The sequence below is a fragment of the Mustela nigripes genome, chromosome 5 (genome assembly GCF_022355385.1).
Source record: "Mustela nigripes isolate SB6536 chromosome 5, MUSNIG.SB6536, whole genome shotgun sequence".
Taxonomy (NCBI): Eukaryota; Metazoa; Chordata; class Mammalia; order Carnivora; family Mustelidae; genus Mustela; species Mustela nigripes.
Window position 1 is genome coordinate 119839283 of NC_081561.1, and position 25078 is coordinate 119864360.

A 25078-nucleotide genomic window follows, 5' to 3' on the forward strand; every position below is an offset into this window, starting at 1 on the left:
AATGTTAAAAGCTAAGTAAATGAAAATAGCTTTGAATTAACAGTCCATGTGGAACTGAGTATAAGAATAATTACATAAAGCACAGTATATTAATAACATTGTAAATTATTCTTATTTGGTTTGTGGCTTAAAAGATTATTAAATATTCATACCCCCCAAAATAAAGTCTTAAATACATAAGAAAATGACCATGAAAATTAGGATACCATTTATTCAGAATTATTTTTCTCTCAAGAAAAATGTGTTATGCAAATTGTTGCTGTACTACAGAAAATTAGATAAATTATATTTTCAGAATAACTAATGTTCATTATTTACAGGTACTTAATCTAACACAAAGCTAAAACCAAGGTCACTTACAACTTAATTAAAACTACTTGGAATGTGAACCTATTCATTCTTCACATGCTATAATTAATTAGATGTATTTAAGTAAGGTTACAGCTAGATACCACTGTATAATTAAAAGCTTGCTTTATATTTTCATGGCAAATTGATAGTTTCCTTGATTCTTAGAAAATACGTTGATTTTAACTGCCTTGGAGTAAATAAATTTAGTCCTTACATGTATGTGTATAAATATGTGGACATGTATGTGTAAAGCTGAACACAATTAATGTATTAAAGATTTAAATGAATGCTCAGAGCAATTTCTAAATCTAATAATCATTTGTTTACAAATTGACAATTGAAACACCTAAAATGTTTTTAGTAATTTCACATATCAAAACAAGAAATTTATCCTTTATTTTACTAATAAAATGCGTTTATCTTAATTCTTTAACATATCAATATATTACAGATATCTCTCAGCATATAAATGCATGTGCTCTCCCAAATTAGTCATATTATTATTCATTATGTCAAACACAATTTTCTTTCCCATTCTCCTTATAAACATATGTGTGTGTGTGTGTGTGTGTGTGTGTGTGTGTGTGTATACACACACACATAGGTACACATACATACATGTATGGACATTCTAAGAGAAACCAAAGAAACAAGGTAATGAGAGTCGGTTAGTTATACTTTGTTGGATTTCCTTTTTGTTCCCAAAAACCTAAGAGTATTTGATAAACAGTAGAAAATGAATGAATGAATGAATGAATGAGTAAACAGCCAAACAGAAAAATAAGAGAAAAAAAGTATGAAATTTGGCAAAACGCCCTACTCTTTGAATAACCATTCCAATGAAGAGCAAAATGGTTTGAAATCCATTACTGCCACAGACTAGTAACAGATTAATAACAGCAAGTGTTTAAGTCTTCATTGTGAGTTTAAGCTATAGTTTTATTAAGAGGTGGAGATGGAGTTTTGTCCAACAGATGGACACTCATTTACCTACAACAAATGGTTCTGGGAAACCTGGATGAATCAATCAGGTGAGCATCCTATTCTTGATTGCGGCTCAGGTCATGATCTCAGGATCATGAGAACAAGCCCCATATCCCCACCCTTGCTCTCAGGCCCTGTGCTCAATGGAGATTCTGCTTCTCTGCCTCTTCTCCCACAGTTGTAAACTCGCTCTCTCAAATAAATAATCTTTTTAAAAAATGGATTTTATCATCACGTATGACATCTCTGTTTTCTTATACGAGTAAAATATGCTTAAAACCTAAATGTGACCAAAAAATAAAGCAGGAAATAGTGACTGGTTAAAATATATTTTTGTTAAACAAATGTAGCTACTAAACCAGATTTTCCTATCCAGAATTAACAGTACTCCTGATTACAAGTACATCAATTTATATTTGTTTTATCACGTCCTTTCAACCTATCATTTTAATAACTGGAGCCATAAAAAGAGGAACAAAGGCAACACACAATCAAGGTAAATACAAAATATAGCTAAAGCTTTCTATTACAGGTTATAAAACTTGAGACCAATTATAACAGGTGAAATATTTCACCTATTTTGACCTTTCTTAAATTTCACATTTAGCTATAAGTAGAACAAATGATTCTTCATTTTCCTCATGAAAACTTCATTGCTTATCAAGTAAATGTAGAAATGAACAACCTAGAATGGTAAGCAATGTGGAAGTGACAAGAGTCTTGGGAAAAAATGGCTCTACCACTTTAGAGTATGCCATATGGACATATTCAGTTATGTATCCATTAATCAAATACAGAGAAAAGAGACATCTGATCCAAATAACATTCTATTTAAAACCTGTGAGACTAAAAGGGAAGAAAGTTCAAAAAACATGGTATATTCAATCATGTCTTGGGGATTGCCTTTCTAAGCAATCTAACGCCAAAAGAAGATTCCTATGTAAAAAGATGAAAGATTTGCCAACTTGAAATACTTAAAAACATGTGCAAAAATTTTTTAATCTCATTATAAATCATATAAATAAAAAACAAATTCATCAAATGAAAAACATGCAAACAGTAAATGGCCTACAAATAAATGAAAAAAAAAAGTTAGCCTCAGTTGTTAAAAAAAAATGTAATTAAACAATGAGATACCATTTCCTCTGTTTTAAACAGGCAAGGATTTCAAGCATAGTCACTGCTATCTCTGAGAAATAATGAAGAAAATCACAAGTGCCAGAGAAAGGCAAAATTCCCCAATTTTATAAAAGAAAACAGAAGAGATACAATGATAGATTGTGAAAACTACTTAACTATAAGCTTAGAATTAATACATAGCAATGTAACAACAACAAAAAGAATAGGATTTGCTAAATAAAGTCATGAAAAAATAGTCTTAGTTAATTTTCCTATGAGATTATTAGGTTAATTGTTCTTAAACTGGCAAGGTAACTCACAGTTTAATATCCTTAAAGACAAGATGATGAAAAGCATTGTATATGTCCATATTGGTAGATCTACGGACCACTGAATAACTGTATCAAAATTGTTTTGATAATGGATTAAAAGGCAACACAGAAGAAAACTGAGTTTTACACTTAAACAAAATGGTAAGGGAGCGAAAACGTAACTACCACCATATGCATAAAATATCCTCATGTAAAAGAGCAGATGCTTACAACTTTGTTGCCTCACTGTAGAAATACAGGACTAAATAGCAGATTTAACAGAAATAGTATCAGTTCAACAAACAAGTTTTTTTTTTTTTTTTTAAGATTTTATTTATTTATTTGACAGACAGAGATCACAAGTAGGCAGAGAAGCAGGCAGAGAGAGAGAGAGGAGGAAGCAGGCTCCCCGCAAAACAAAGAGCCCGATGTGGGGCTCCATCTCAGGACCCTGGGATCATGACCTCAGCCAAAGGCAGAGGCTTTAACCACTGAGCCACCCAGGCGCCCCTCAACAAACAAGTTTTAAGAGAACTATTCAAGAAAGGAATGGGAAATCTTCTATTTATTTTTTAAGATTTTTATTTTTATTTATTTATTTGACAGACAGATCTCAAGTAGTCAGAGAGGTAGGCAGAGAGAGAGAGGAGGAAGCAGGCTCCCTGCCAAGCGTAGAGCCCAATGCGGGGCTCGATCCCAGGACCCTAAGACTATAACCCGAGCCGAAGGCAGAGGCTTTAACCCACTGAGCCACCTACATCCCAGCAATGGGATACCTTCTAAAAAACAAACAAACAAACAAAAAAACTCTCTTCATTACAATAAGTAGACCTCATTATAGGGGCACCACCATTTTGACAGAATGCTAGACCCACAAATACTAGATTGGGTGGAGAAATTCTATGACTGCAAAGATTCTCTACATCTTTTTTTTTTTTTCTAAAGATTTTATTTATTTGACAGACAGAGATCACAAGTAGGCAGAGAGGCAGGCAGAGTGAGAGGGGGGAAGCAGGCTCACCGCTGAGCAGAGAGCCTGATGCAGGGCTTGATCCCAGGACCCTGAGATCATGACCTGAGCCGAAGGCAGAGGCTTAACCCTCTGAGCCACCCAGGCGCCCCTATTCTCTACATCTTAAAAGTGTAATTTTACCCAGTGGCAGCTCTCCATTCAGATTTGGTTGGAAAAAAGTCTCTTCTGATCATTGATGGAAAGACTCTAGAAAAGGCAACACACATTTGGTCCTCACAGCTGAAGGGACACTATTTTAATTCTAACCTGGCTGATGTCAGTGTCTTTGTATTATTCAACACTGCTAAATCTACCAAAAAGAATATACAACATCAAATAGATGAAAAATCTTTTCATAAAACATTAATGGTATCATTCAGCATAATAATATTTTAAATACCCTATTCTAGATACCAAAATCATCATTATATCCTCCTTGTCAGACTGCATTATATACATTAAATCAGTGGTTTTCAAAGTGTGGTCTGGAATCTCTAAGATCCTTTTAAGAGGTCTGTGAGGTCAAAATAATTATTAAAAATAAATAACATTATTATTTAATATAATAAATTTAATATTAGTATATTTTATTTAATTAAAATATTATTTGCCTCATTCACTCACATCCTCCCATGAGTGTAAAGTCAGTTGAGTTTTGCAGAGGTATAATGCAAGATATCAGAATTGACTAAATGCAGAAGCACATATGGGAACCTAGTTGTCTTCTATTAAGCTAGATGTTTAAATAATTTGAAAAAAGATATACAATGCCATTCTTCCAACTGTATTTTGTTATTTTAGGAAAGTTATTTTTAATAAAAATATTCCTTATATTAATATAACAAATGAAGTATATTAGTATCAACAGTTTAGAATTATCCTAAAATACTAAATCATTTAATGTATTAAATTTTTTTGTTTTAATTTCTAATACAATATCAATAGAACATACTGATAAACAACATAAAGAAAAGTTCTAGGAGGTCCTCAGTAATTCTTAAGAGTGTAAATGAGTTTTGAGAACAAAATGTTCAAGAACCACCAAATTAAACCATGCTAATTATTCTATATCAAAATTTCACAAGAATGTTGGAATCCTTTATAATGCAAATAAGTACTAAAAAAAAATACAGTCTTCCCTCAGAAGACAATCTAACCAAATAATTCGTACTTCTTAGGATCAGACACATGTCTGGAACAGGGTTAAATTCAGAAGTGAACTTGAATGAGTCAAGTAACACCATCTGCAAAGCGTCAAGAGATAATGCTAATAGCAAATGTCAAATCACAAATGCTATAAAGAATAAGCCCCATATACACAAAAGCAAACTATGATCATATCAATACAACTCAAAATTCACTTTTTCTAAGAACTGATTATACAATAACTCTATCAATATTTGTATCAGTATTAAAAACTCTCCAATAGCATTTAATATTGAAAGAATACCAAGAGATAACGTAGACTCCAATACATCTTCAATAGATCTCCAATATTCTCAAGTGTCTTTCTATTAACAGCTTTTCTATTTTAACAAAGACTGTGAAAATCAGAACCACTTCAAAAATTAAATTCAAAAGATTTTCTTTAGGATTAGTGAGACTTAAAAAGCAAACAGAAAAAGTGGTGAAAAATAACAATTCTCTGAATTAAGACTTAGCCTTTAACATCATTTTATTACTTGAAACATATATATATAAGGCATAGATAAAATTTTATATACTGATCTATAATAGAGTATATACTCTAATAAAACTTTGATATGTATAAATATATGATGCTCATTAGCATGGAAGGCAAGAAAGGAACATTTGAAAGCCTACCGTCTGTGAAACATTATGCTAAATACTTCATATATATTATCTCACAAATCCCAACAGCAAAATTCCTACGCAGATATTTTACAAATATGGAGCTGATGTTTATAAAGGCTTAGTAGTTTGCCCGTGGTCAATCATAGGTAAGCAAACAGAATTTGGCCTGGCTTTGTAAGAAAAGAATTTCCTTCCAACCACCTTGCTAGTCAGTGCTCTTCTCTTCAAAAAGAATCTAATGGTATACTGGATAGAACAATAGGCCTAAGTTCAGAAGAAAGTCCCAGAATTTCAACCAGTCTCGCTTATATCACTTTAGGAAACCCATGTGTCTCAGTTTTGTTTTGTTTCTATCTTTATACAGAGGATTCTATCTGTACCATGCAGGACTATAAAGAAACTGGTTATGTTGAGGAAGACAGCCTGGTCCAGGTCCACACATAACGGGCACTGAAAACACAGTACATACTTCCTGTTACTAATCTAAGTCGATTTTCAAAGTTCATTACATGATCCCAGGAGGACTAAACTGACTGCTACAATTCTGGTTATGGAACACCAGCAACAGGAAGATGTCTGTACTAATCATGACAGGTCTTGATTAAGAAAATAATATGGAATGTTCAAATCTTACTTGCTTCTGATGGCTAAAATGCTCTAATGCTAAGAAATATTTTTTAAAGTAAATATACCTCAAGAGCATAAAGAACCTTAAAGAATCTCTACTCCAATCAAATTCTAAGGATTAATCATAATGCGTGTAGCCTTAACAGAAAGAGGACTAGAAATGAGAGGTGAAAAGAAGCCCTTAGAGTTGTTAGGTAGGGCAGGTAAAGATGAGGGTATTGGGAAACCTAAGAAGTGGGCTGTTGTATTAGTTAAATAGCCACTAAAACATAAAAGTACTTCAAGTATAACTAATTCTCTGCAGAAATACTGAAACTCATCCTTAATAAGTTTTCATCCTTTCTCTTATTTCAGCCAACTCAGTATTTCAATTTCAGTATTTGGAACTCTCTAAAAGGGCAAAACATGGTTTCTAATGCAATTGTGAATTAGAGTAAACACCAAAGATTCCTCAATATATTTAAAATGCTTTATGTTTCAAAGCACCAAATACAGCATGATGTACAGATTTACTCTTTGGCAAAGAAAGTACACCACAGTGGAGTCAGAATGTCTGAATTTAAATCCGGGATTCACTACTTATTCTGTAACCTTCGGGAAATTTCCCAACATTTCTATAAAATAGCTTTAACTCCTAGTAAGCAATAATACATAAAGCCACCAGAGTAGTTCCTTAAATAAGTACCAGCAAAGCAGAGGTACCAAAAAATAAGAAAAACACTTTTAAAGAATCTGATATTTGAAAAAGACTTCAACTTAACTACAATGGTACAAATGAAAGTTTATTAGAATTTCTTATATTTGCTTTATTATGATTTTTTTAATAACTTATGGGAGGGGAGGTGAAGTGCCTCAGAATGTAACCTTTTCAGTGCTTAAAAGTTTCTAACAGCTTTTAATCCAACACTGCTTACCTCAAAGTATTGCTTTTAAAGATTAAAGGAGGTAACGTACGCATACCACTTAACATAATGCTTAAGTCAAACAGCAGACAAGCAAAAGCTGCCTTACTGTTATGACTACTGTGATTAGGATTACTTCTCTCCACACATTTCAGACTAGAAACTCTCTCTTGCACCACCTTTGTGGTAAATGTCATCATATGCACACACTTTTTATTCTCATGCTTCCAATACTACTTCAACAATAATACAAAGGTCTTTGGGGGTGGGGGGAAGCCCTTTAAATAGCCAGTCCTTAGCTTTATCATCAGTCATTAGGTCAAGAAACTAAATGCAGAATTGGGAAATCCTGTGTTGAGGAAAAAAAAAATGCCTTCATCATAGACATAGCTTTTGACATACTCCTCTTACATTATATGTAAAGATCTATTTCTATGGTTCTGCTAAATTTCTGGAGCAACAGCACATAGTGTGTTTATTTAAATATTACTACTCCAGAGTCAACTAAAACCTCAAAAAGAAATGGAAATTAATCATGCTATCACATATACTGATAACTCTTTTAATTACACCCTTTCCAGACTTAAAAGTGAAGAATGTCAGGGTCAAAAAATAACACATAAGGTATAGCACACCTTAAAGTGAAAATAACATGGTGAAGAGTAACTGTAATGAAACATTTTCTATTCAAGAATTACTTCAAAATTATAAGGAAAATTTGCTGTAAAACTATAATTGCTCAGAAAGGAGTCAAATATATAAAGTATGATACATATACTGTAAAATTTTTAAGAACTATCTTAATAATTATTTAATTTATTCACAGTTAGAAAACCCAAAACACTAGATGAATCATTTAAAACTCCATTACTCAAGCCACTGGTAGATTGTGAAATATTCACTTACATGTTAAACTGTCCATTAAACACCGGTTGAAAAATGACTGAACCAGACCATACAGGGTGTATGGATAGGTTTTAGAGTGGCTCACAGTACAACTTAACAAGGTATACAAAGCCTTACTTCCTCTGACCCTTCTGTCTGCCCATCCCTGTCTCTCAGCCACATGCCTTTTACGCCTGGCACCCTCACTGTACAGACTACAGCTCTTTAAAAACACCGCATTCTTGCTCACATTTAAAATAGGTTCCCTACCTTTCTGGTCCACTTGAAGACATTAAATCTTGTCATATTTTAAGACGTGGCTCAAGATTAACCTCCTCTATGAATACTTTTCCTACCACAGTAACCCCCAACACATCTATTAGTTCTTTTACGCCCCATTTTGTTTCTATATACAGTTAACCTGGGAACAACACAGGTTTGAACTGTGTGGATCCACTTCTATATGGGTTTTTTCTCAATAAACACAGTACATGACTGGGGCGCCTAGGTGGCTCAGTGGGTTAAAGCCTCTGCCTTCGGCTCAGGTCGTGATCCCAGGGTTCTGGGATCGAGCCCCACATCGGGCTCTCTGCTCCGCAGGGAGCCTGCTTCCTCCTCTCTCTCTGCCTGCCTCTCTGCCTACTTGTGATCTCTGTCTGTCAAGTAAATAAATAAAATCTTTAAAAAAAAAATATTTAAAACACAGTACATAACTATAAATTTATTTTCTCTTACTTATGATTTTCTTAACATTTTCTTTTCTCTAGCTTACTTTATTGTAAGAAGATAGTATACAATACATACACAAAATATCTGCTAATCAACATTATCAATAAGTCTTCCAATCAACAGTAGGCTATTAGTAGTTAAGTTCTGGGGGGTGAGTCTAAAGCTATAGATGGACTTCTGCCTGTGCAAGGGGCAGAAGTGCACTGGCCCCAATGCGTCTAATACCTGTGTTAAGGGTCAACTGTAGCATCATAATGCCTATGGTATTTGAGTACAATTATTTAATGCTATGCCTCCTCCTAATGTACAATGAATTCCCTCAGAGTAAGGCTGCTACCTTACGCATCCTTCTATGTCCAGTAACTAGTCCGTCACACATAATAACCATACAATAAATATAGAATGAATGGATGGATGCATGAATTAAGTCTGACCTTGTACTAAGCTAGATTATGATTACTGAGCTAGATTACGAAAAACATGAGAACTTCAGTTTAAGAACTAAAAAACAGTCTCTGTCCAACAATCAGATTCAGTTACTACTTAAAAACTGTGGCAAGGAAGTAAATACAAACTTCACTGCTGATATTCAGAACTGAAGGAATAGTTTTACGGCTAACTCAGAAAATAAAATTTCCATTAGTTATATGTTTATAAGTTTCAGTCTACTAAAATCATAACAAGAAAACTATGTATTCAATTATGATAAAGAAGTATCAGTAGGATTTTCTTTATAAATCCCAATTTTTAAAACATTATTATTTACAGAATATTAGAGCAAAACCATTTACAAATGTGGAACGTATCTTGATATAAATTGCAAAGAAGTCAAGAGAAATGAAACTGATCACAGAATTAAAAATACAGTAACTTACTTCCAAACTAAAGCTAATCGGCCTAATACCTAACATTACCATGGGGTCAGACCTCCTCTGTTTAGCTAATTTCCTAAATTGATTTTTCTCTGAAAAAAAACCCTAATATTACCTGTATTCCTGATACTTGATGTGATTTAAAATAATAATAACAATAAATAATACAGCTACCATGTAATGAGCATTTACTAAGTGCTACTTATCATTTCACATTATTGACAGATCATTTAAGTCTTATAATAATTCTATTACCTTTGTTTTCATAGCCCTGTGAGTGCTATTCAATTACCTAGAGCCTTACTACCAAGACTTTGGTAGAGAAAGGAAGGAGTGTCTGATTTTAAAACCTACACCTACTCTGCAACAGTATATCACTTCTGTTAATCCTTCATTAAATACGTTACTCACCTAATTTATCCAGTATTAATATTGGGTTGACATTACATTAAATTTATAACAAGAAAGGAAAACAATGCCAGTACTAAGAGCAAAACTAAAAACTTTAAGATAAACTTTTCAGGTAACTGTTAAGAGTAATTCATCATTTTAAATAACATTAAGTAAACTGTGGCACAGAAAGGAATTAAAATTTTATTTTCCTTTATGTGATATAAAAAACTTATAAAGACAGTTTTTTACTAAGTAATATAAATTAGTCCAGTTACTTCCAGATCAGTCTGTTTTTCAAAGTTTGTTCTTTCAAACATACAAACTAGTGAAAAAATATTTTTCTAAATCAGTGGGTCACTCAATATATGGAAAAAATTTCTCATACTTTGAAATTTATTGCATTTTATCAAATAACTCTTAGAAATACAAAACACTTATTAGCACAGTAATCATATGATTCATTTAAACCTATACACATTTTGAAGAAGAAACCCTACAATTATTATAATAACAACAGATTTAACCAGGACTTTCCCAATAACCAGGACATATGGATGTTCTCTAAGTCTTCACTTATTCATTGTGCTCACAGTCCTCCTACAACTACTTACTAGAAAGACACACATGCATACTATATAAACCATTTGGCTACTTATTTTACATCAGCATAATATTAAATTATCTTTGATAACTATGCATGTTTAAAAAGGTTATTAAAATAACTCACATTACTCATATATTCATACTAATATAAAACTTCAATAATTTCCACTATACCTCATTCTGAAGTTCATCACCACTTTTAACGGAAGCAAGCATATCATATAAAGTACAGCAAAGATCTTCTATTCTTGTTGCTTCAGCCATCTCATTTAGAGTTGCATTTAAGTACTTCTCAACTTCACACCACAAAAAGGAATCATTTGTTTTTTCCACAGGTTTAAGCTCTGGGGTGGAATGCTCCTGAAAATGTTCATTCAGAAACTTCTTATAATCAAGGCTTATAGTTTTCTGGGGTTCACCATTTATTGGCAGTTCATCAAAGTGGTCCAAATCATGCATGTCAAATGAAAATGCTAAATTTTTACCAAATAAAACTCTATCATCTTCTTCTTCTGTCATCTGGATAAGAGCAGTGAGATTGTCTTGATGAAAACGAGAAGTAATTCGATTAGTAGCATTACAAGCTGCAGTGGCAGATGACGACGGAAAGGGACCAAACATCTGTTTGATAGCCTTTGTCTCCTTGTGACCAACACAGTCCTTCAAGTGAAATGTCTTGAAGAGAAATGCAGCTGCACTTTCAATTGCTTCTTTCCCATTACCTATTCCAACTATTCGAAAATGAAAAAAACAGTATTAGCCCAAGTAAATCACTGTTCAAGTTACCCTCTTCAAAAAAAAAAAACTACTACAAATATACTTCTGGGTAATTCCAGCAGTGAAAATATACTGATAAAGACAACCAATTTAGGAACAGAAAAAATCCCTTTATGTCTATTCCCAAATTCCCATAGAACCATATTAGGTCAATAAATCATTATCAGTAATCATTCTCTACCTAGAAAGGAGAAACTACCTAGTAACAACTCTTTACCTATTTCTAAAAACAGTTTGAGCTGTTAGCTAAAACTTACTTAAAAGTGGTTTTTAAAAGCTAATTTAAAAGGCTAATCAAATAAAGTGTAAAAAATATATCTGAATTACAGACTTGGAGCTAGAAGAAAAACCCAGGAGATGTCTAACTTCCTTTCCAATTTGTACTGTGAATCTGAAATGGCAAGAAATAGATTTATATAGTTTTTATTCAAAAACATTTAATACCATCAAGGATGGACATAAACAGAATCTTGTCAAAGAAACTTAGTTATATTATAAAACATTTAAAAGAATCTGCAGTTTAAAAGATGTAAATTTCTTACTGAGGAGGAACTAAAGGAGCAGCCACTAATTTCTTTAAAACATTAATTTCTCATTGCTGATTTTCTCAAATAAAAGAAAGAACTATCTTTGTGTCATAGAACTCAAAGAATGGCCTTAGGAAAAAAAAAAAAAAAGAAGAATTTTAATCTTCAGAAGGTCCCAAAGGCAATGTGACTAACTTTTTTTTTTTTTTAAAGATTTTATTTATTTATTTGACAGAGAGAAATCACAAGTAGATGGAGAGGTAGGCAGAGAGAGAGAGAGGGAAGCAGGCTCCCTGCTGAGCAGAGAGCCCGATGCGGGACTCGATCCCAGGACCCTGAGATCATGACCTGAGCCGAAAGCAGCGGCCCAACCCACTGAGCCACCCAGGCGCCCAACAATGTGACTAACTTTAAAGTTAGTAAGACAACTAATGCTAGTATCATCCTGAAACCATGGCTGCAATCATAGAATTAATCACACGTCTTGAGTGGCTTAGTACAGCCTGATAGTCAATCCAAACTCCTATACTTTGTTTTCACGTCACCCTTGGAGCTACCCCATCCTTTTATTCCAGCCTTACTGACCATTATCCATTTTTTTTTTTAATTTATTTGTCAGAGACAAAGGGAGAGAGAGTGGGCGAGCACAGGTAGACAGAGAGGCAGGCAGAGGCAGAGGGAGAAGCAGGCTCCCTGCCGAGCAAGGAGCCTGATGCGGGACTCGATCCCAGGACCCTGGGATCATGACCTGAGCCGAAGGCAGATGCTTAACCAACTGAGCCACCCAGGCGTCCCCCATTATCCATTTTTAACTCTAGCCAACAAGGATTTCTTAACATCTAAAAACTAGGTCCTGTCCACGCTATGCCTATTTCTATGCAAACTTCTCCAAAGTCTCTGATTGTCCAAATTTTACCCATGTTTCAGAATCTAGCTTAATTGCCTCTTTCAGGCGAGTATAATATTGTGTAAAACGTTGTACTCCCTCACTGTTCCTCGCCCAAAAGAAGTGCCTCAATAGAAATATGTAAAATTAACCTAAACCCAGGCCTCAATGACACCAGACTAGCAGTTTTACACTATCTGACACTGCCTCTGTAATTTTTTATCTGATGTTTATACATGTGTGTAAGAGACTAACAATTTATATGAGTGAAAATAATTTTACAATGACTATTATTTCTAATATCCTCAAGTATGAAGTCTACTTGCATGATTATAAAGAATTTATAAAACAGTATGGGACTTACATTCTTTTATTATTTAGGAAAATACATGACAAAAAACTTATATAAATTAAGTAACCCTTTAATTGAATAACATTTATGTGCACTTTACTTAGTTTATACACAACAGAGAATTTGGTTTTCAATAATTTAGGAATTGTGATAATTTTACAAGTAATTCAATAAGGTTGGGATACTGAGGTCTTTAAAAAAATGGAACTTACATTTTCAAACTCACATCTAACACTGTAAACATATATTCTTTTGTAAACATATTTTATACCTTCCGATTTTCCTTAAACAGCTTACTAAGAACTTCTCAATCAAACTATCTCAATTTTTCCTAACAAAATTATCTTTTTTATCTTACAGATGCTAAAATGGAGAATCAGAGACGAATAACTTGGAAGACATCAAACAGCTAGTTATCAAATGAGATTCAAAGCAGATTTCTAACTCCTAAACAAAGTGCTTCTACTAAACCACACTGATCTCCTATAAATTCCCAGAAAGTAGATTTATCTCAAAGTCTCATGTACTAAATAAATAATAAATCACTTTAGGAAATAAAGTACTAATTGTGAGAACAGTCTTAATTTCTTACTGAAAGTGAAATTAACTTAAGTACCGTTATTACATCACTGGTAAGTATGTTATAACCATACACTGCATTCACTAATACAATGAATGGAACCAAACATCTTGCCCGAAAATAATCTCCATAGTAGTGGAAAAGAAGTTATGAGTCTACCTTTGAAGAAAAATAACTACAAACTCTTGGAAACATACACAAAGATCAAAAATATTTTTTCAGTGTTTCAAATTTTTAAATGAGTATTGACATATCTATTTGCAACCCCCCCAAAAAACAAACAAAAAACCCTCAAAAAACAAAAACTGAAGTCTTTTGAAAATTATTTAAACTAAGTTAGATAATGGTGCTCATAAATATTAATACCCCCTCCTAATTATTAACCCTACCCTCGCCTAATTATTAACTCTGCTCAACCTACTCCACAGATCTCTGAATAGGGCACGTGTTCCCATCACAGAGTGGTTTCTTAAAGGTGAACCAGCACCACACTATTCAGGTGTCTGGAAGTTCGTTTTTGAGAAAAATTAACAAACACCATTTATGGCCACTGTTGGCTTTCGAACAGACTACAGCATTCTGAAAACGATGAAGTTCTCTGGGGCGCTAAAACACGCCATGCTCGCTTTTTGCCACGCTGCCTTCCGGCAACCGCACACGCGCGTCTTCCGCGCTTGGAGCGCGGGAGACACGCGTTCCAGAGTGCGCGGTCCGCACGTGATGACGTAGTCAGCACAGGACACTGGCTGTTAGTCGACCACCCGGATGAGAATGCACCTCAGGATTGGAGCAGAGAATCCTGGCCTCACGCAGGGCGGCAGCAGAGGAGCCACCCCGTTTACTAACACTTGCGCACCCATGAAGGCAGCACGCAGATCTTACGGTGACTAAACCATATTAAAGGTATTTGTAAAACAAGGAGAGAACATTTGAAGAGACTGAATGTAATTGATACCTGACCTGTCAAAGGTCTGGCAGGCCCCACCTTCCCTCAACAGCAATGGCAGCGGAAATGAAACCTCCAGGGAACCGAGGCGCTGGTCCATGGACTAGCTGAACCTGAGCATAATGAGCCACCGCGAGAGGAGGGGGAGACCTCAGGAAACGCGTGTGGTGTGCGTCTAGAGTGGAAATTTGTAATAAGTAGTCCTTTCTTACACTGTACCCAAAATTAAATTTGCGAGTTTGTGAGGATGTTATCCACAAATAATCACCTCTTCATTTTTATGTACAATGTAATACTGGTTTATATTTTACATACAATGTAAAACTGATGAACTTTCAAACGAATTATTTCGTAGGCTAAAGCTCTTCAGCCACTTAACATTTGCGCCCAATTTTCAAGCCTTTTCTGTTTCCCAAGACTGCCTGTGCTAATCTTTCTGGATGGATTTTAAGAAGCTTAGTTTTGTCCTTAAGATTAAAAAAAAAAAAAAATCCGTATAAAATAAGATATACACTAAATAACCAATTGTCAAAGCTTGAATGAAACTTAAGATCTCCAAACCTATAAGAAAACTAGTCTAGATACCTAACCACTTGAATATCCTATTTTCTATCCATAAAACACTAAACAAGGTGGACTGTAAATCAGAAAACTGGCTTTTACCACCTGGTACTTCAACTGCAACATATTTCAAGAGATATGCTTAGAAGGTCACTAGACTATTCTATATTAATAATAAATACTTGCCCTGCCTACTTCCCAGTTACACTGAAAGAAAAAATGAGATGCGAAGTGTACGGTAATCTATATAATTGGTAACTGATTACTGTAACAAAATATTTTAAAAATCAGAGCATTAATGATATAATCTTAAATCATTCTTGATACAAAAATTTACTTCTAGATTCCCTTTGATAGCAAAATGCTAAAGAATTAAAGGGTTGCAAACTAACTTTTAAGGAATAACCTATACCTTATAGTTGGGAGATTCTAAAAAATGAATAAAAATTAATTGAAAATTGAATTTAAAAAATCCATCAACTGCTTGCATTCTTAACTGTTAATATTCAATTTACAAATTGTCAACAAATGAGTTCCCTGTCCAGTTATGTCTTTAATGTTCAGTAGAAAATATTCCATAAGATCTTTTATATTTTAATACTGAAATGTTCAAAGCAGTCAAATTTACTTTTTCATGTTTTGTAAAACTTTAAGTGTTCATTTTACCAAACACTTGATCTGTATCTGCAAATACTCTATTATAACCCTGCATCAGTGTCAACTGAAGTTTACTCCATTAGATAAAAGTATTATTATGCTATATTTGCAGATATTAGCTAAATGATTTTTAACTGATAATTACAATAATTTTTTGCAAATATGTAAAATACTTATGCAATAAACTTTCCAGGCAGCATTAGATATATATAAAAAAAAATAAGGATTCTGCTTAAATATACACTATTCCGTTCCCCAATCACTTCTTTCCCTTTACATATTCCCTCCAGTGTCATTGGTGTGCTTTTTAACAAGAATAGTACCTAAAATTTTCTAAAATGAATTGTGCAAGTATCTTCCTTATGTTACAGAGAAACTCAGATATACTGAGATTAAATGACATACTAAGACTACAAGAGCCAGGATTAGGCATTTTCTTTTTACATTATACCATCTTTCAATAATCACCAAATTGTCAAACAAATTTATGTAACAGAGATCAGCATCTACCATATGACTTTGTTGGGGGATGAACTTAACAATTTACGTCATCTAAACTTAAAATTGCCTAGTTATGCAATTTAGTATAATGACCTGCATTTATTTCAGAGTGTAACTCTGCATCAAAGCACCTTCAGCAAAACCTCACATTAAGTAGGCTTAGTATTCAAGAAATATTCAATATAGTATCTTAAAGGAGTTGCTTACACATTGAAATTATTCCTGCACTTACACAGAAATTATTGCCTTCAGGGTGAGCAAATTATTAAAGGAAAACAAACAGAGAAACATACTTAGTAGAGAAAAAGAGCAGTACAAGAGATTAAAAATAGTCCAAAGCACTTCCCCATCTTTTAGTCAGCCATTCAATTTTATGTATATTCACTACAAAATATGAATACTCATCTTACAGTGTAGGCTTCAAGTCAGCATCTAGCCCCTATATTGCTATTTCTAGTACTATTAAATCCTTCATCAAATTATAACTTGACTTCCCAAGCAATGAAACAGCTAACATAAAAATGTCAATTTTATATAAGAGTTTCCTACATAAAACCATCATTTTGAGCATCATTAAAGAAACTGTACCTTTGAACAAATAACATAGCTTACTGAGATTGACCTAGCATTTTAAATTTATTAATGTCCAAAGAAACACCTTTAAAAAAGGATGATATAAAGTATATACTTCAGTTCTGTCCCCACTTATCAGATGTTTAGTAATGTTATACTTGTTAATACTGCCAGGACAGTCAACTGCAACCTTACAAATGCCTCTACTAAGAAATGCAGTGCAAATTGCTTAGGAAATTATAATCATTTGTAATGAAGAATAATATAATGATAAACTAAACTGTGAAGATCTGATCCTATTTCCAACTCTTGCATTGCTATAATGTCCATTCAATTTACTGTTTTGCTATATCCTCAAGTAATCTGAACTGCCTGTTTATACAGCTGATACATCCTCAGTCATGTATGATTTCATTAAGTTATTCAGCTTTTACTTTGTAATTTCTCCCACAAACCTCCATGAAACAGACATAAATTTAACAACTTTGATCCTAACTATTTAAAACAAAATCTAAATCTGTCCCAGTGTTCTTCTTGATGAATTCCTTCCAGACTCACCCAAGCACAGTTCCTGACCTTATACACAGAACTATTTGTTTACCAAGGCTATTGGTTAAAAAAAAAAAATTACAAACTATAAATGATTTTATTATAAACTATTTGTTTATAATAAAATAATAAAAAACTATTTATTTATTTATAAACAAATAGTTTATAATAAAATCATTTATAGTTTATAATAAAATCATTCACTGACAGCCATTTACTCAGTTTTACTCTACAGACTTCTGGTACTACTTCACACCACAACTATACAAAATAAGAATTATCATCACTGAGGAAACAGGATTAGTGATATTAATTAGCTACTCACTAGTAAATGAAAGAATTGTATTTACATCACGTCTATTAACTGATAGCTTTAAATCATCCTAAACTGTAAGAAAATAATTTTATGAAAACAAAACAGAAGCATACATGGAATAAAAAATACAGTTGTGAATATTCCAAACAAAGTATTAACTTAATGGATCCATCCATGTATCTAAAAGTAAACTATCGGAAAGTAGAGTTTATTCAGAAATGAAAAGGTGGTTTGATTATCAGAAAATCTAGTGACATAATCTATTCTCAGAAAATTAAACAAGAAACATCTTGTGTAGATATGATGGCTAGAAGTGGAGCAAGTGGTGAACAAAAGGCAACAAACAGAAGAAAAAGCCAAGCCATCACAGCCTTGGTTCCTAACATTACCAAGTTACTGAATCCTACAGAGGGAGTTTGTAAGATGAAACATATAAACTCATTTGGTCTTTGTTACCATAGCAGGCTTGATATTTGAGCTGAATACATTCCTAATGCATATTTATGAATGTATAAATATATGTAATAAAAATAAGCATGAGAATAACACAGATTTATTTATTATACTTATGATATTTAGTACCAGAGGCTGAGCAGGGTCTATAAGGAGTTCTGACCATATCATTAAGATTTTATTTCTTAGGCGCACTTGGGTGGCTCAGTTGATTAAGCAACTGCCTTCAGCTTAGGTCATGATCCCAGGGTACCGGGATCAAGGCCCACATTGGGCTCCCTAATTCAGTGGGGAGTCTCCTTCCTCTTTTCCCTCTGTCCCTCCCTGCCCTCCCCCCATGTTCTCTCTTTCAAATAAAAATCTTAAAAAAAAATTGATTACTTAAAAAATAAATACTGAAGGAAAGATAGCTAGCCGAGTGTTAAGCTGACCTGTGAATACACAGGCATTTATTATGTTATCAGTCTGAAATATTTTAAGAAAAATAATAATAGGAAAAGCCATAATTTTTACTTTTTATTGAATAAAACAAGAACATACACAGTATACATACAGCTCAAAGAATTATCACAAAATGAGTGCACCTATTTAATATTAATCTGGATAGCTACTTCTAGATAGCAAGTATTATCAACTCCCCAGAAACTGCAAAATCTACTCCATCATTTCCTGCTTCCTCAAAAATAGCCAATATCCTGACTTCTGAGTGAGAGATCAAGCATGCCTAGTTTTCAATTTCATAAAAACAGAATCATTATCCTATCTGTTCTTTTGTGTTTGGCTGCTTTCATTCAACATTATAAGATCCATTTACAATGTCACATGTAGTTAGAGTTCATTATTATTATAAGGTAGTCTACGTATCATATTTTTCTATGCCATTATTTAATAGTGAATTGGACTATTCACTATTAAGACTATTACAAATCATGCACTGGTCTTTTGCATACATGTACAGGCATTTTTATTGGAAATTTATGTACACATTACTGGATAATATATACCAAGACTTAAAATAACATTGTACAACCACAGCAGATATCATAAAACAGTTATTCAAAGCAGTCATACCAATTTAAAACACAGTGAGTAGTGGATGAGAATTGTTATTTCATAATCTTGAGCCCGACCAACAACCGGTATATCATTTTTTAAAATTTTAATCATTCTGATGTGCATGTAGTGCCATCTCTTTGACTACTAATAAGGTTGGACACCTTTTCATGTTTACTGGACATTCAACTGTCTTCTGCAAAGTGCTTATTTAAGGCTCTTGCTCCTTTTTATATAGGATTACCTTTTCTTATTAATTTGTAGAAGTTCATATTTAATATAGATACAAACTCTCTTTTGGGTTATATATGAAGCTATATTCTCCTATTCTGTGACTTGTCTTTTTACTCTCAACGAATAAAAAAATATCAGTTTTCACGTAGTCCAATTTACCATCATTTCCTTTAAGAGTGTTATTTACTATTTAATAATTTTCCATATTGGAGATCATGAAGATATTCTTCTTTATTATCTTTTAAAGGATTTATTATCTCAAGCTTCACGTTTCGTTCAATAGGCTGCTTAGAATTATTTGTACAGGTTTAATTTTTTCATATGCATATACAGCTGACCCAGCATCATGCACTGAAAAAACAGCCATGTTTCACTACTTGATGACCTTCGTGGTAAAGGAAGAGCCCTAATATTCGTAGGTCAGTTTCTAGACTCTATGCCACCCCACTCGTCTATTTATCTATCTTCAGTCCAACATCTCACTTATAATTTACTATCTTTATAACAAGTCTTAATATACAGTACAATCAATGTTCCCTCTTAATTTTTCAAGGTTGGCTTGGCTGCTCTTTGCCTTTGAATTTCCATATAATTTTCAGATTATCTTGTCAATTTCCACACACAAATGCACATCCTCAAAAACAAACCCGCTGACAGTCTGATTGGAATTGCATGAATCTCTCGGTCAATATGGGTAAAGGTGGTATCTTATAATAATGAGTCTTCTAATCCTTTGTACATTATTGTATTTATTTAGGTCTTCTTTAATTTCTCAATATTTCAGTCTTCAATGAGGAAATCTTTCTCACCTTTTGTTAAATTTACTTCTAGATATTTGATGATTTTTAATGCTTTTGTAAATAGCATTTTAAATTTGCTGCTGGTAAGCAGAAATAAAATTGATTTTTATATTGACCTTGCTAAATTCATATTCTAAAAATAGTTATGTGAAAAATGGGAGTTTCAATGAATCTTTATACTCTTTCTTGCCTTTTCAGCAAGGACCTTCAGTACAGTGAGAAAAAGAAGTGGTGAAGGGCATTGTCTAATTTCCTACCTCAAGGGAAAAGCTTTTTCAACACTGCATCATAACATATGATATTTGATCCAGGCTTTTTTAATATATTATTTGTCAAATTAAGGAAGTTCTATTCCTAGTTGGCTAAGAATTTTTATCGTAATTGATTTTAGATGTTCAAAAAAAATGCTTTTTCTTCATCTACTAATCATGTGATTTCAAACCTTCATGAATCACCTTATTTTTCCCTATTAATCCAGTAACATTTTGTGCATTCATGTGGATTTGTGTTCCCTCTCACACACACATTTCATATGTATTTTTTTATTGATCCCTTTGACAGTATATTGCAGTCTCCATGACACTTCACTATAAATACTGCAGTATGCATCTCCTGAGATTCAGGATATACTTAAACGGCCACTAAACCACTGACTCACTTGAGATATAATATTACCTCATGATATCCAGAGTATATATTTAAATGTCTACCATAATGGTCCCCCCAATATTTTTATTATTTTTTTCCAATTCAGAATTCAATCAAGGATAGTACATTGAATTATTATATGCCTGTAACCTTCTTTAATCTACAAATAATAACCTCATGCCTCTTCAAATGACATTATATGACATTCTCCAGTAAAGCCATCAAGGCATACAAATTTCTTCGTGAGAAGGTTTTTAATTACAGATTCAGTTTCTTTAAGTCAAGTATTCAGATTTTCTATTTCCACTTTTGGCCATTTTAGTCATTTTTGTCATCTTAGTTCTTTGAATCTGTTAAAAGCTTTTCTCTTCTTCTCATTCTCCTCTTCTTCCAGCTGCCTCTTCTGGAATGAACAGTCACCTCTAGGAAAAAGTGGCCCAAAATCCAGGATCACATTTCTGGGTTTATGTCTGCTTCCAGATCTCAGCCCCATAATTCATCCCTTTGGTAGACTCTGATGCAATTAAACAAATTTTATATCTTACAGTTTTTCTAGTTATTCTCAGCAGAGAGTTATTCCAAATTAACCTGTCTGCCAATTTATGGGAAATGGAACTCCAAACATTTTTGGAATCTGCAATTTTCAAGATAGCTACTTTCCACAAATACTCCTGCAAAATTTCTTGCCACTTCCCAATACACAACAGGCCTTTATTCTAAATGCGTAGTGTGTCTTCCATAGACAGGATTTCCAGATCCTAATATCTTTTTAAGCCTTTTCCATAAACTGATTTCTACCCTCAGTTTTAATTCCTCACTTTTTGTAGGAAAACCTTATTATTCTTTACAACTCATAAAATGTAATGGATTACCAAATTCCCTATGCCACATTGTTGCAAGTCACTTTTGTCCAACCTACATTTTGACTCATACTTTTCTTAAAGGCGAAGTTATTAAAGGTAAAATGCAAAAGAATGTTGAAACCCAAATAAGACAGGAGTTATAAATCAGAGAAGTCAAAACAAACAGGTCTGTGCATGGTGAAATAATATGAATAAAATTATGAGATCATTCTGTTCTGGCTCTGAGAGAGATTCAGTCACAGAGCAGAGTAGGGAACTTCAGGGTCTGTCTACTGACCTTTCCTCCATTCTTGACCTCCACTCTAGTTTTTCTATCTACCCGGTGGAGGTCTTATCAGCTTCCCAAAATGAGTATTAAGTAACAAATACACATGCTTAATACATGATGCATTTTTTAATCCTGACCTCTTTATTTTCAAAGACATTTCTACTTAGAGTACATAAAACATACTGATAAAGTTTCATTGCCAATATAATATAGGTTAATATGATTATGCATATCTTTTTAAATCCATGGAGGAGATAGCTATGTCTACAATGAGTATTTAAATAAACTAAGATTCAGGGTCAAGAATACTACTTTCAAATAATTTATAATGTTTGCTCCCTAAAGCTAAGTTTTACTATTAAAATAATCTTTGGGGAGAATAAAATTGTAAAAAGGTACAGGAATAATTAAATGTAAGTTTGAGAGGAAAAAAATACTTTAAAATAACAATAACAAAAAGCTGTTAGCATCAGAAGTAATAAAGATCACAGAAAACTTTTAGTTGAGTTCTCAAAAGATTACTTAATTATTAATTATTGAACATCTACTATATCCATTGCACCATATTAGGTATTAGTATTCCATATTATAATAAAGTATGGAATAGATGATAGTCTAATGGAACACCATCTACTAAGATTAGAAAAGAGTAACAGATGACATGAATGAAGTCTAAGCCATTTTTTCAGGGATGAAAAGCATTTCACCAGGTGAACACAATGGGGAAAGTTATTTTAACATACAAAAAGACAGAAAAAACCAGTAAGCACTGTTAAAGAAATTAAGTTAGTAAACATTGCATATAAGTAGTAGTAAAGATTACATATGATAGAATGGCAAAGAAGTGAAAAGGTAAATTATTTCAATTCATAAAGAAGCTTTTCTTATGTCCATTCTAAGGAATTTTCTTATGTCCATTCTAAGGAATTTGGTCTAAGAGTAATATGGGAATAAAAAAGATCAGTCTAGTAACAGTGAAGAAGTTAAATAGGAAAGGAAGGCTGAGGCAATAGGCTACTATAGTAATCAGACGACATGTTAAAAGTCTAAATTAAAGTAAATAAGACAGAAAGAGTAAATTTAAGAATGGGGAAAAGCAGACTTAATGGAACCCGACATCAGACTACAAATAAAGAAAAGAATCTAGTATTTCCATCATGTTTCTATTTCAGAATTTGGGTCTAGCCTATCTTCACCATGAATGAATCAAGGGCTTCAGTTAACCTTTATGGGTTCTGTTAATTTACATAGTAAGTGAAAGGAATGGAACAATGTTCTCTGATGTCCCTTACCAGCTTAAAATACCCATTATAATGACTAGTCAGTCAGTATACATGGTCTTAAATAAGTACCTTCTACTAATATATTCAAGTAAAATATAAGTGATTGTTGTTCTTTCTTTATTCTTTTGCTCTACCTCTTTAATACAATTATACCAAATTAGCTGTGTGAAAGAGCAATATAAGAAATCATAAAAACATTTTTCCCAAGTGACTAACTTTTCCAAAGCTGCTAATTTTAATTATACTTCCATTATCACCATTACTGTCATTCAGAAAGCATGGCTGACTACTAGGCAACTAGTATCAATAGAGTTAATAGTTACTCAACTTAAAACAGGATTAAAAAGTAGATATGATAGAGCATCTCCCTAAATCCAACTCTAAGGTTTCTCTGTCATGAAAATATTCTTTTGAGATATTACATCTCAAAATAATCAATCCTTAAAAACATCAATGAATAGATTAGTCCCTGAGCATGAATCAGATGTTGGCAAAACTCCTAGGATTACATTAAATGACTGATATTTAAAGCAATGATTTCTGACTTGTCAGAGATATTTCAGGGAAGAAGTCCAAAGGGTACCTTATTTCTTAAAAAATCTTAATTTCCATGTAATTTAAATAAAGAAATAATTTAGTCACGGGACTGAATAAACTCAACATTTTAATACTTTTTTGCTAAGTATTTGAAATTATCTTTAAAACTGAACTAAAGAAGAAGATAGACACTTTCCACAGTTTTTGAAAAAGTATTTTAGTCAGATCACAACTGTCCCCGCAATGGCCCCAACATCTTAGAAATGAAAACAGTGAAGTCCAGAAAGGTTAAGATCCTAGTCAAGTTGATGTTGGTAAACTGGAGACTGCATTTGCACTACAATTTTCCAATGAATCTAACTCCTTCTATATTTTTTAAATATTATGCCAAATGCTATTACAAATCTCATCAAAGTGCACTTCATTTTCCCTAGACTTAAACAAACAAACAAACAAAAATCCCTTCCTTAATAAAGCACTTGAAGTTCAGAAGATAATGTATACATGACATCCACTTTGTACTTTCACAACTTAAAACAATGAGGACATTAAATTTAAATATTATACTATATTACAAACCAATGATAATTAAATAATATATCAAAGTCAAAATATTTGAAGAATAAATATAAAGAATTGATTATCATAAATAAGTATATGAGAGATAATAGGAAAACCCTCCCCAAAGTTCGTGTAAGGAAGAGCACTGCCAACCAGCATACGACAAAGAATCTAAATTTTCCCTCTACCAAGAAATCAGCAGAGAAAACTTTTTCATTTATTTATCAAGTGAATCCTAAGGCTCGAAACATGCCAAACACTATTCTAAGCACCCAGCTTGAAGCATTGAACAAGAAAAATAAGATCCTATCCTCATGAAAGTTACATCCTAGCAGCAAAACACAGGCAATAAACAAACAAGGAAAATATCAGATAACGATACACGTTAAGGAGAAAAATGCTACTGAGGTTTTAAGACAAAAGCATGACTGGGGAACAACTTGAGACTGGATGGTCCGTCAGGACCTCATTAAGGAAATAAGTTTTTGGCTAAGTTCAAAATAACAAGGATCTACCCACTCTAAGAGTAGGACAGAAGGACATTCTCCAC

General features: G+C 33.1%; 1 protein-coding gene across 1 annotated transcript in view; it reads right to left on the bottom strand.

Annotated features, from left to right (window-relative positions):
* ASCC3 (activating signal cointegrator 1 complex subunit 3) overlaps nt 1–25078 on the bottom strand; it is a 336478-nt gene that overhangs the window by 290230 nt on the left and 21170 nt on the right. Inside the window, exon 4 of the mRNA XM_059401113.1 lies at nt 10778–11334. Coding sequence (XP_059257096.1) covers nt 10778–11334 — 557 coding nt within the window. The remainder of the gene's footprint in view (nt 1–10777; nt 11335–25078) is intronic.